Source organism: Ctenopharyngodon idella, chromosome 2 (genome assembly GCF_019924925.1).
Source record: "Ctenopharyngodon idella isolate HZGC_01 chromosome 2, HZGC01, whole genome shotgun sequence".
Classification (NCBI taxonomy): Eukaryota; Metazoa; Chordata; class Actinopteri; order Cypriniformes; family Xenocyprididae; genus Ctenopharyngodon; species Ctenopharyngodon idella.
In genome coordinates, this window is record NC_067221.1 from 7,050,903 (window position 1) to 7,063,279 (window position 12,377).

The 12,377-nt window shown below is 35.2% G+C and overlaps 3 gene segments (V, D, J or C); all 3 read left to right on the forward strand.

Moving 5' to 3' along the window:
• The first annotated feature begins 306 nt into the window (after positions 1-306).
• On the forward strand, positions 307-1,450 carry LOC127501310 (T cell receptor alpha variable 9-2-like). The segment is given in 2 exon segments: positions 307-668; positions 818-1,450. Coding segments are annotated over 2 exon segments (420 nt in total).
• A 267-nt stretch (positions 1,451-1,717) lies between these two features.
• LOC127501436 (immunoglobulin heavy variable 3-64D-like) lies at positions 1,718-2,313 on the forward strand (the record flags this gene model as incomplete). The annotated part of the segment is given in 2 exon segments: positions 1,718-1,817; positions 2,003-2,313. Coding segments are annotated over 2 exon segments (351 nt in total), but the record flags the coding sequence as incomplete, so codon positions are not given.
• Positions 2,314-8,353: 6,040 nt separating this feature from the next.
• Positions 8,354-9,604, forward strand: LOC127499029 (T cell receptor alpha variable 18-like). The segment is given in 2 exon segments: positions 8,354-9,160; positions 9,270-9,604. Coding segments are annotated over 2 exon segments (528 nt in total).
• The last annotated feature ends 2,773 nt before the right edge of the window (positions 9,605-12,377 follow it).

Below are 12,377 nucleotides of genomic sequence, written 5' to 3' on the forward strand. Positions count from 1 at the left end.
CTGGTACCAGCAAAAAATAAATGGATTCCCTAAATATATGCTGAAGAAATATCCCGGATCTGGTGAGATTGATGAACAGTTTAAAGTGAGATTTGATGCTGATCTCAACACCTCTTCAAGATCAGTTCCTCTGATGATCCAGGATGTGTGTGTGTCTGACTCTGCTGTGTACTACTGTGCTCTGAGCCCCACTGTGACTCAAACACACTCAACACTCACACAAAAACAGAGGAAGTGCTCAATTATATGAAAAGGTGTAAATCCACATGCTATTGACTTCTGTCCGACAACAATAACATGCACACTGTATCATTTTAAAAAATAATTTAAGAATTTTAATTTATTTAGAGCTGTACATTTCATCCTCATCACTATACATTTTAGTTTTACATAAGGTGCTACATATGTGCTAAAATTATCTTTATTTTTTTCGGTGAACCTGCATAAAAATGATTATTTCTTGACCAGCATGAGTAGATATCACATTTATTAATTTAAATGAAATGTTTGGGTTTAAACTGTGTATATATGAGAGGATGAAAGAGGAGGAGTTTAACATCTCAGATGATCTTGTTACATTTGACTGTCACAAAGCTCAGTCCTGCTGCAGTGAACACACACATGTACAATGATACTTCATTCAGTCATTCTGCTCTCTGCCTTGACATGTAAGTGCATTTGTGTATGTTTTGCATGCATTTGCATTTCTAATTTGAGAAAATATATATATATATATATATATATATATGACAAATTAACATTAAAATTGAATATAATTGTTAACTATTAATTGATTCAGATCCCTGAAAATTTTCAGGTGTGAGTTTTGGAGATGAAATCACACCAGACAGCACTGAAGAGTCTGCTGCAGAGGGTTCAACTGTTACATTATCCTGCAGTTATACATCTGCAGATTATCTACACTGGTACCGTCAGTATCCTGGATCAGCTCCTGAATTTCTTGTGCTTAAAATAGAGAGTGTGAAAGACACTAAGACATCGGAGGTAGATCCCAAGTTCTCTACTAAGATCAGAAAAGAAAAACAAGAAACAAAAGAGATCAAACGTGTGGATCTGGAGATCTCCTCTGCTGCAGTATCAGACTCTGCTCTGTATTACTGTGCTCTGAGGCCCACAGTCACAGGAAACACATCAACACTGTACAAAAACCTGACACAACTGAAGGTGTACTACTAATTTCCTTCCATAAAAATCTATCCAAATTAAAGGTAGATTAATAATTAATAATATATAAATATGTGAAGGTGAAAAGTGCAGCAGTGACATGATATGTTATGATTCTTCTTTTTAAAAAAAAAATAAATAAAAAAATAAAATAAATGACTTAATGTTATTACTGCTCTTCGTACACACTGTACTCTTAGGATGTTCTGCAAACCACTGATTGATTGTTGTTTTAAATAGAATTTAACTTGCTTTTTGTGTCTAAGCTATGGCGACTGTACAAGACCATAAAATTAATACCTGATTTATAAATCTACAATACTATAACAACCAAAGTTTGAGGAATTAATCAAGATCACATTCTGTTTGTGTTCTGAGGATTTTTCTTGTACATTTTAGTAAGTAACCACAAGAGGGTGTTATAAACTACAGTATATGAATAGTGATGACACTGTGGACTATGAAACAGATCTGATCTGCTCTTTCATTTAGATCTCTGGAAGAGGGAGGGTTTAAAGCATTGACATCAGATGTGATCTTGATAAGTGTCTGTAAGAGAAGTCTGTTCAACAGATCATAAGGAACAAACACAATGATACTCCATTCTTTTATTCTGCTTTCTGCACTTGCATGTAAGTATTGAAGTCTTTTGAGTATCGCAAGTATTCTGAGCAGCCAGATTTGAATTGCTAATTTCTGCTCAAAATTAAAAGTATGAAGTCTATTCTTTACATTGTACAATACAGTATGTTATGCTGATACATCTAAAATGATTTAATTTAAATCAGTTCAGTAAAGATTTGATCTACTTTTGCAGATGCAACATACGGAAATGAAATTAAACCAGCCAAAACAGAAGAGTTCACTGTTGAGGGTTCAAGTGTTAAATTATCCTGCAGTTATTCATCTGCATATTATCTTCACTGGTACCGTCAGTATCCCGGATCAGCTCCTGAATTCCTTGTGCTCATCTCAGACAGTGCAAAAGACGCTAAGGAGTCTGATGTAGATTCCAGATTCACTGCTGAGATCAGAAAAGAAAAAGAAAACTATGTGGATCTGGAGATCTCCTCTGCTGCTCTGAAAGACTCTGCTCTGTATTACTGTGCTCTGGAGCCCACAGTGACAGGAAACACAAGAACACTGTACAAAAACCTGCTTCTGTTCAGAGTGAGGAATCAATGGGCTTCTACAGTTCGAGAGAAATGGGACTCTTGAATCTTGAATTATACCCAGATCCCCTCCAGTATGTCAAGTAGCATCTTGCCGAATCAAATAAGCCACATGCCACAATTTGAGCATTTTTGAATTACATTATTTTAAGTTAAAAGTGTTTGTCTAAAACATGGCAGAAGTCACCTATTTGCATGTACAAAAGTCATAAATACAATCAAGTCACACCTTCTTCAGAAATAATTACCCACCCTCATGAAACTTTTTTTCATCATTTACTGTATTATCACAGTTAGCTTGGTTTATTACAGTTTTTCTCAGTCGATTTGACATTTTTCCAAACACATTTTCTCCAAACACACACAGGTCACAACACAGTAATCTGAACACTTTGTAATTGTCCTTAACAGGTGGTAAATTTTCCTTCATTTCATGCAAATTACAAATCACATACATTATTTTCTCAAAACACTGTGAACAAAATGCCCAGATGTTTTCACAGTATACAGCCAACCAAAACTTTAATATATCATTTTGGCACCATTTTTCCAAACAAAACAAACAAAACTCTGTTATTTGTTAAATTCTCAGTTGATCTCAATTAGCCACAAATAAATATCTTCTGAGTTAGTAATACACACAACACAGGAAAAGCTTCCTAATTGTTTAATTGTTTTCAGTTACAAAAACTATAAAAGGGGAAAAGAAAAACAACAACCACAAAAAAAGAAGAAGAATGGGAAAAGGAAGAGGTGTAAGAGTGAGAGGTTTTGGAGAGGATAGAGAATATTGAGAGGGAGAGGAACAGTGGAAGAGGAAGAGATGAGGGGAAAGGAATAGATGGGAAGAGGAGATGGAGCAAGAAGAGTTGAGGATGTAAGAAGACGGAGGAGTAGAGGGAGATAGAGTGGAAGGCAATGGTATTAGTGGAAAGAGCAAGAAAGACCTGGACAGAGGGAAAGAAAGGTATAAGAGGGAGGAGGAGAGGTAGAAGGATAGGGTACAGATGAGTTTCAAATGAAATCAGAGCCAACCTAATTTACCATGTCATAAATTATGGTCTTTTCTTGAGAGAAGCTGAAGAGAGAGTTCTGCCCAATATAAGCATCGTTCCACAGTCAATGTCCCTGGACAACAAGAGCTCCATCCACTGGTGTTGTGGCACACAATACTGTCTTGGGCCACACGACACAGAACGGCTTCTAAATTGTTTAAACCCCCTCAGTGATATCCACTTTCTGCAGGGTAATCAGGAGCAAACTGAGTGAAATTGTGTAGTTGTGTGGGACAATGTCCACTTTCACCATTCAGCACCGGTACAAGAGTGGTTTGAGCATCACCCAATTTCAGGATGGTGTTTGTTCCAGCATATTCTTCTCTTGGAGATGGAAGGCATATGATCACAGCCCTTACAACCAAGTAAGTCTTGTTGAAGTGATGGAAGAGGCTTGTGGAGAAGCTGAGGCACAAGGATGGATCCAGCATTTTTACAGATGCAACTTTTTTTTTTACCCACGATCCATGACTTGTGAAAATATATGCTGAGATGTTGATTAAATTCTTTGGCCAGATGTAAATGAGAGGCAAGGTGTATAAAGTTCATTGATTCATTGATTGCAGTACATTTATTTATTTATTTATTTACTCACTTTTTTTTTAGGCGAAACCCGTCATTATACAACTAAACTTGTCATTAAAGAACTTTTAAAGACGATTACAGAACCATTAAAATAACACAATTAAAGGCCATGAAAAACATGTATTTTCATTAATTATTTGTGTATCTGCAGCTGAATTTTTAATCAAATTAATCAACAGAGAACACTCTTGTAGTTTTGTTGTTAGTATTTATTTTTGATAAATGCATTAATAGAAAAAACTGCAGTGCTTCATTATGCAGTGAATACTGAACTGTTTTGCCATCATAAGAGTGTGTTTAGTTTGCTGTGTTAATTGTTTTGAGAACAACATTCATTTGGAGAAATGTGAAGAAAAAAAAAAAAAACTAAAACGAGTCCAAATTTCAATTTCAAATTTATCCACAAGGGGTCAGCATTGCACTCTTCATGTATGATTATATCATGTGACAGGATGAACACATTTAAAGTAGAGCTCTGTGAGAGAAGCACAGAGTTTTTGAGAGCACAGCTCTTTCTGCTCTTTTACCGCACAGAACAACTATGTTCAAACGGGCTTTGATTTCCCTGTGTCTCATAGCAGCACATTATGATGGTGAGCTCTTTTTTCTGTTTTGGTAAATTTAACAGAACAAGGTTTACTTACATTTAGATTATTAATTTAAGTTTACGTTCCTGATACTTCATGTTAATGATTTACCCTTTTCTATCTACTTAGTGTCTTTGGGACAGGACAGAGTTGAACAGTCTTCAAGAGAAATGACTGCAAGTGAAGGAGATCAAGTTATTTTAAGGTGTAATTATACTACAAGTGATAGAAGTCCATATCTCTTCTGGTACAAACAGCTACCAAACAAATCACCAACATTCATTCTGAGTGAATTTACAGTTGGTAAAGGAAATACTGAGGATGAATTTAGAGACAGATTTTCTGCAACATTGGACTCCACATCAAGATCAGTTCCTCTGATGATCCAGGATGTGTGTGTGTCTGACTCTGCTGTGTACTACTGTGCTCTGAGGCCCACTGTGACTCAAACACACTCAACACTCATACAAAAACATGCAAAATAAATAAAAACTCTCCAACTTTGCCAAAGCAACACTATAAACCAAATGGAAACATATTATAAAATGACATTTCACATATGAGTGAGAAGAAGTGAGAAGCATACCAGTAATAAGCAATAAAGTGCTCTTTGTGGGGAACCATGAAGAATCACGTCATTTAAAGTTCAAGATGAACCTGCAAGATGTGAAACCCCAAAGTTCTACTCAAGCAGAGCATCTCTACAATATTTTCATTGTTATATATTTATTCAACTTTTTAGAGTATAGTTCTATATGATCCAGAATGTGTTGGTGTATTTGGTTTTTAACCAGCACATATAGGTCCCAATCACACACTTTCTGATTTCTTTCTTTCAAGGCTCTTGTGTTCAAAACTGTCACTTCCAACCAATCACCTGCATCTGAACCAAAGATGAAGACACTGAAGACACACCTCTTCTGTGAGCTCTGAACTAAAGCATTAGCATCGAAGCACAGAGAACATGAACAGATCTGTAGAAAACATGGAAAAACACCTGTTTCTGATTTTATTTCTGACTTCAGGTAAAAAATGATTCACTTTATTCATTGTAGTGATGCAGAAAAACAATGTAAGAAATATTTTTTATCCAACTTGACTTTCTCTGAAATTTTCTTTGCTTTAGGTGTGATGACTGCAGACAAAATTTGGCCAAATAAAGAAACTGTTATAAATAAGGAAGACGAGACTGTGACCCTCAGCTGCTCATATGAAACAGACAGCAGTGTTGTTTATCTTTACTGGTACAGACATTATCCTAATAGTGAACCTCAGTATTTAATATTTAAACCTGCCCGATCAGCTACTGTAAATGGGAACCCCTCTGATCCTCGCTTTCAGTCGACTGCATTACAAACATCCACTGACCTCAAGATTAATGGAGTAACTCTGTCAGATTCAGCTCTCTATTATTGTGCTCTATGGAGCCCAGTGATACAAAGTCTATGTGAAGCTGTACAAAAACTCAAATTCATTTTTCCCTTTGATCTCAAGCCACATCAAACCCACAATCTATAATTCACATAATATTATTACACCAGTGGAAACACCTGTGTGTGGTTATGAATGCCATTTATTTCAAGTTATAAAGGGAAATTTTAAGAAAAAGTGAAAAGAGATCAAAATAACATTTTGTGGATTGCTATTAATATGCAAAGCATGCAATCCTAATAGATGTGGACATACTGTATGTCAAACAATAAGACATTTTAAAATTAAAAAACAAAAATTACATTTTAAAAACCTGTTAGATGCTGGCAGTATGATTACATGTAACGTACATGTAATACAGTTGAGAATAACATTAAGTGTTTAGAAGTTTCTTCTAATTAAGTGCAATAACAATGTCATGTGCTCTGTCTAGAATAATTTTGGTCAATGAATTGAAATAAGGGGTCAGTGCTTGAACCAACATATAATAAAACATCAGAGCACTGCAATTTTGTTAAAGTACATCCAGAATCTTTAAGGAGGAGGAGACGTTCAGTATTGAGGAACTGTGGTTCAGTCAGACTCCTCCTGCAGGTCTCTGATATGTGACAGTGTTAGTACAACTTTATCAAAGAGAGGCTGAAACAAGAGTCTACTGTAGATTTCAACAACTTCATTTTATCTAAAGTATTATTTTAACAATTTCTGTGATGGCAAACTGGCAAAGAATTGTAGTCTTCTTTATCACATATTTCTGGGGTAAGTCAGATTCTGTAAGTATTCATGCTGTAATATTCTTCTAATATGAATATGAGATCCTCATCAGTGATGTTATACATTACAGGATGTGATTCTCTGGACAGCGTTGAACAAAATCCAGGAGTTCAAACTGCTGTTGAAGGTGCAGCTGTAACAATCAACTGTCAATATGAAACCACTGATGTTTCACCAGATCTCTTCTGGTACCAGCAAAAAGTGAATGGATTTCCAGAATACATGCTGAACCGATTTAGTAATAATGACATGCGGTTCAAGGATAGATTTAGCAGCGATCTCAACACAATTTCAAAATCATTTCCACTGACAATCAAGAACCTGCGTGTGTCTGACTCTGCTGTGTACTACTGTGCTCTGAAGCCCACTGTGACTCAAACACACTCAACACTCATACAAAAACAGAGGAAGTGCTCAATTATATGACAAAGTTCAAATTGACTTCTGTCCCACAACAATAACATGCATATAATTTTTTATTTTATTTTTTTTAAAATAAGAATTTATAATTATTTAGTGCTGTGTAAAGTGATTTCATCTACTCATCACTATACATTTTAGTTTTACTTAATGTGCCGAAAAATTGTCTTCATATTTGTGAGCATATATAAAAATGATTATTTCTTGACATGCATGAGCAGATATCACATTTATTAGATTAAAGGTAATGCTTGGTTTTAAACTGTGTATGTGAAGATTTTTTATGGCATCAGGGTGAAAGAGGAGGAGTTTAACATCTCACATGATCTTTAACATGATCTTGTTACATTTGACTGTCACAAAGCTCAGTCCTGCTGCAGTGAACACACACATGTACAATGATACTTCATTCAGTCATTCTGCTCTCTGCCTTTGACATGTAAGTGCATTTGTGTATGTTTTGCATGCATTTGCATTTCTAATTTGAGAATATACATACTTTTTTTTCCAAATAATTTTCTGTTCTTAAATGCTAAATGAGCTTTTTATTTAATTGAAAATATTTATTACATCCTAAATCCTTTCTTCACAATGACAAATGTAACATTAAAATGTAATATAATTGTTAACTAGCTTTTGATGTTCTGTATGTATACAATCTCAAATAACTGTAATTAATCAGTTTCAAAACTAAAACTATTTGAACATTATAAGTTGTTGTTTTGCTCTTTTCAGGTGTGAGTTTTGGAGATGAAATCACACCAGACAACAATGAAGAGTCTGCTGCAGATGGTTCAACTGTTACATTATCCTGCAGTTATTCATCTGCACATTCACTTCTCTGGTACCGTCAGTATCCTGGATCAGCTCCTCAATTTCTTGTGCTTATAATAGATGGTGTTAAAGAGGCTAAGACATCTGAGGTAGATCCCAGGTTCTCTACTAAGCTCAGAAAAGAAAAACAAGCCACAAAAGAGATCAACCGTGTGGATCTGGAGATCTCCTCTGCTGCAGTATCAGACTCTGCTCTGTATTACTGTGCTCTGAGGCCCACAGTCACAGGAAACACAAGAACACTGTACAAAAACCTGACACAGCTAAAAAAGCATAACTTTAATTATGCCTTCTACTAAACAGACTGAAGCACATAACAATCGAAAGAATCACATTCCCAAACTGACAATTCAGACACAGAACAAAAGTCTGATGGAACACATTCAAAGACCCATGTTACATATAAATTACATATAATAATTTTCTACAAACCCAAAGTCATTATGTGATGTAACTACTACCAGCATTTATATATAAAAAAAATAATATGTGCAAGGAGAAAAAAACAGTATGCAGACTTTATTTTCTTTGGAGGAAACTACTCAAATTAAACTTGGTTTTCATTTTGTAATGCTTTTGGGTAACCATATGCATATTCATTATCAAGCATCATTACAGGATTATAATAGCTCCACCTTTTCTATTTACAAAATAACAGATATCTCATTTACAGATTACTCATTTGTTAATTTATTTGTCTATACAATAAAAATGATTCAAAGCTGGAATAGGCAACTACATAAAAAGGCTTACAAAGCCATTTTAATTGGCACCACATAATTTCACAAAATGACATAATTTTCCCATATCATAGCACTGTTAATATTATTGGTTCATTAATCATTCATATTTTTTCTTAAATCATCTGTAAAATAAATAAATATATGTATATTTCTTGCAGTTGCAAAAGTTGTCCTCTAGGCAATGGCAGAGCGAAAACATGAGAAGTGGAGCATCACATTGAAAGCAGGAAGTTCCAGCGTGTTTATGTGTGAAACTGCAGAGACTCACAGTAACACAGAGCTACAGCTCAGAGCACGGAGAACATTAATACACAATTCATATGACCGAGTAAACATGGAAAAACACCTGTTTCTGATTTTATTTCTGATTTCAGGTACAATATGATTTTTTTTTTAAATTTATTACTGGTCAGAAACATCCAAATGAGATTTGCAAAATTTTGTGCAACTTGACTCTCAAATTATTTTGTTTCTTTGTTTTAGGTGTGATGACTGCAGACAAGATTGGGCCAAAAGAAGAAACTCTTATAAAGAAGGAAGGCGAGACTGTGACCCTCAGCTGCTCATATGATACAGACAGCAGTTATGTTAGACTTTACTGGTACAGACAGTATCTTAATGGAGAGCCTCAGTATTTACTATATAAGGCGGCACGATCTAGTAGTGGTACTGGGAACCCCTCTGATCGCCGCTTTCAGTCGACTACATCTCAAACATCCACTGAACTCAAGATTAATGGAGTGACTCTGTCAGATTCAGCTCTCTATTATTGTGCTCTAAGAGTAGGAGAGCAGCCCAGTGATACAAAGTCTATGTGAAGCTGTACAAAAACTCAAATTCATTTTTCACTTTGATCTCAAGCCACATCAAACCCACAATCTATAATTCACACAATACAATTACAGTTGTGGAAACACCTGTGTGTGGTTACAAATGACATTTAGTTCAAGTTATAAAGCCAAATGAAAGAAAGTGAAAAGAGATCAAAATAACAGATAAACAATACATATTCTATTAAATATGTAACATCCCACATGACTTTAGTTCATCACAGCTTGATAAATGTGATTAAACATTAAATTATCATCTGATATCTCCTCTGCTTGAGTCTGCCTGAAAGAGTCTGATCAATCCAATAAATGTCATTTTACTTCTGATTAATTGATTCTGACTTTAGTTACAGTGTTGAATTATTTCACAACATAGGCTAATGTTGCATTTTGTGGATTGTTATTAATATGCAAAACATATGCAAACCTGTTAACCATAATAAATGTGGACATATAACATTGAAACCTGATTTAGATGCTGATGGCATGGAAATATGTAATGTTGTGTAATGTACAGCTTAGCAAATGTATTAGGAAGAATTCCTCATCATTCCTCAAATTATTATAGCTGAACCTTATGAAGCAACTAAAATGACTAAGAGAAACAGAGACATTTGACTGAAAAATCGCATTATTCTCTCACCTGACTACTCGTCTTGATTGAGATACACAGAGATGATTATATGTAATAACATTTTACACAATCAGGCAAAGGACATTGCACTCTATCATTTATATAATAAAAAAAAAAATCACAAATGGTTTCAAAGGTTACAAATGAACTTCAAACGTGAGGTGTTTAATTCAATACATTCACCACCAGGGGGAAGCATCACTTAAATTCTCGTGCAGTTGCTGAAAGAGATCAAGAGAAGCTACTAAAGAGAGATTCACCATAAGGAGAGACTCACATTAGTTGTTTTTCTCTCACTCTCTTCAACTCAGAGCAACTCTGACTCTGCTGTGTACTACTGTGCTCTGAACCCCACTGTGATTCAAACACACTCAACACTCACACAAAAACACATTTCTTTGGCATTGATGACAAATACATAACCATAATGAATCCTTAAGGAGGAGGAGACGTTCAGTATTGAGGAACTGTGGTTCAGTCAGACTCCTCCTGCAGGTCTCTGATATGTGACAGTGTTAGTACAACTTTATCAAAGAGAGGCTGAAACAAGAGTCTACTGTAGATTTCAACAAGTTCATTTTATCTAAAGTATTATTTTAACAATTTCTGTGATGGTAAACTGGCAAAGAATTGTAGTCTTCTTTATCACATATTTCTGGGGTAAGTCAGATTCTGTAAGTATTCATGCTGTAATATTCTAATATGAATATGAGATCCTCATCAGTGATGTTATACATTACAGGATGTGATTCTCTGGACAGCGTTGAACAAAATCCAGGAGTTCAAACTGCTGTTGAAGGTGCAGCTGTAACAATCAACTGTCAATATGAAACCACTGATGTAATGCAAAACCTCTCTGGTACCAGAAAAAAAAGAAAGGATTTCTAGAATACATTCTGGACCGATTTACTAGTAATGAAATGTGGTTCAGGGATCGATTTAGCAGCGATCTCAACACAATTTCAAAATCATTTCCATTGATAATCCAGGATGTGTGTGTGTCTGACTCTGCTGTGTACTACTGTGCTCTGAGGACCACTGTGACTCAAACACACTCAACACTCACACAAAAACAATACTGGTCAGTGCTTGTATCAACGTATTTGAAGAAACTAATAAAACAAACATCAGAACATTGAAAAGTATTAAAAGTACATCCAGAATCCTTAAGGAGGAAGAGACGTTCAGTATTCAGGAACTGTGGTTCAGTCAGACTCCTCCTGCAGAGCCCCTCCCACTGCATTCATTTATCTATTCAATGTTTTTTTTTTTTTTTCCTATCATTTATCACTTAAAGAAAGATACACAGCTAACCTTAAACCATTATCAAAACCTGTTTAAACTGAGGAATCAACATGGACAGATGTCTACTAGTGATTGCCATTACAGTTTCAGGTGGATATAATTTACACTTTTAAAATCTCATGCTGTTTTTGGCAAGAAAAACTGGCTGATGGTTTAATGTTCTATTGTGATTTCTCAAATTGTATTGCAGGTGCATTTGCTGATAGCATTGGTCCAGTTGACAAGGATACTAATATGATCAGAAGAGAAGGAGAGTCTGTGACACTGAGATGCTCATATGATGCTAGCAGCAATTATGTCTATCTTTACTGGTACAGACAGTATCCAAACAGAGAACCAGAATATTTACTGTATAAAGGTGCTCGAACATACAGCACACATTCTGATATACCAGACAGTCGGTTTCAGTCAACAACATCCCAGTCATCCACTGAACTCATTATTAAAGCAGCAGCTCTGTCAGATTCAGCTCTCTATTATTGTGCTCTTAGAGTAGGAGCCCAGTGATACAAAATGCCTGAGAAGCTTTACAAAAACTCACACACACTATTACTGCTTTGAACAACAGCAATCACATGAGTATCAAACCACAGACGTCTCTTTTGTAAACCACAGAGACTATAAATGAGAGGATATGGTAACACCTGTTGAACATCAAAAAGGGGTTCAGTACCTACAGTAAACGTTTACCTATAGTATATATAACAGTGTTTATGCTTTATGCTGCAATAATGGTTATACATTTTAATTGTAAATTAAAGAAGAATAAATAACTAATCATGAAAAACAACAACAGACATTAAAAATATTATATATATTATA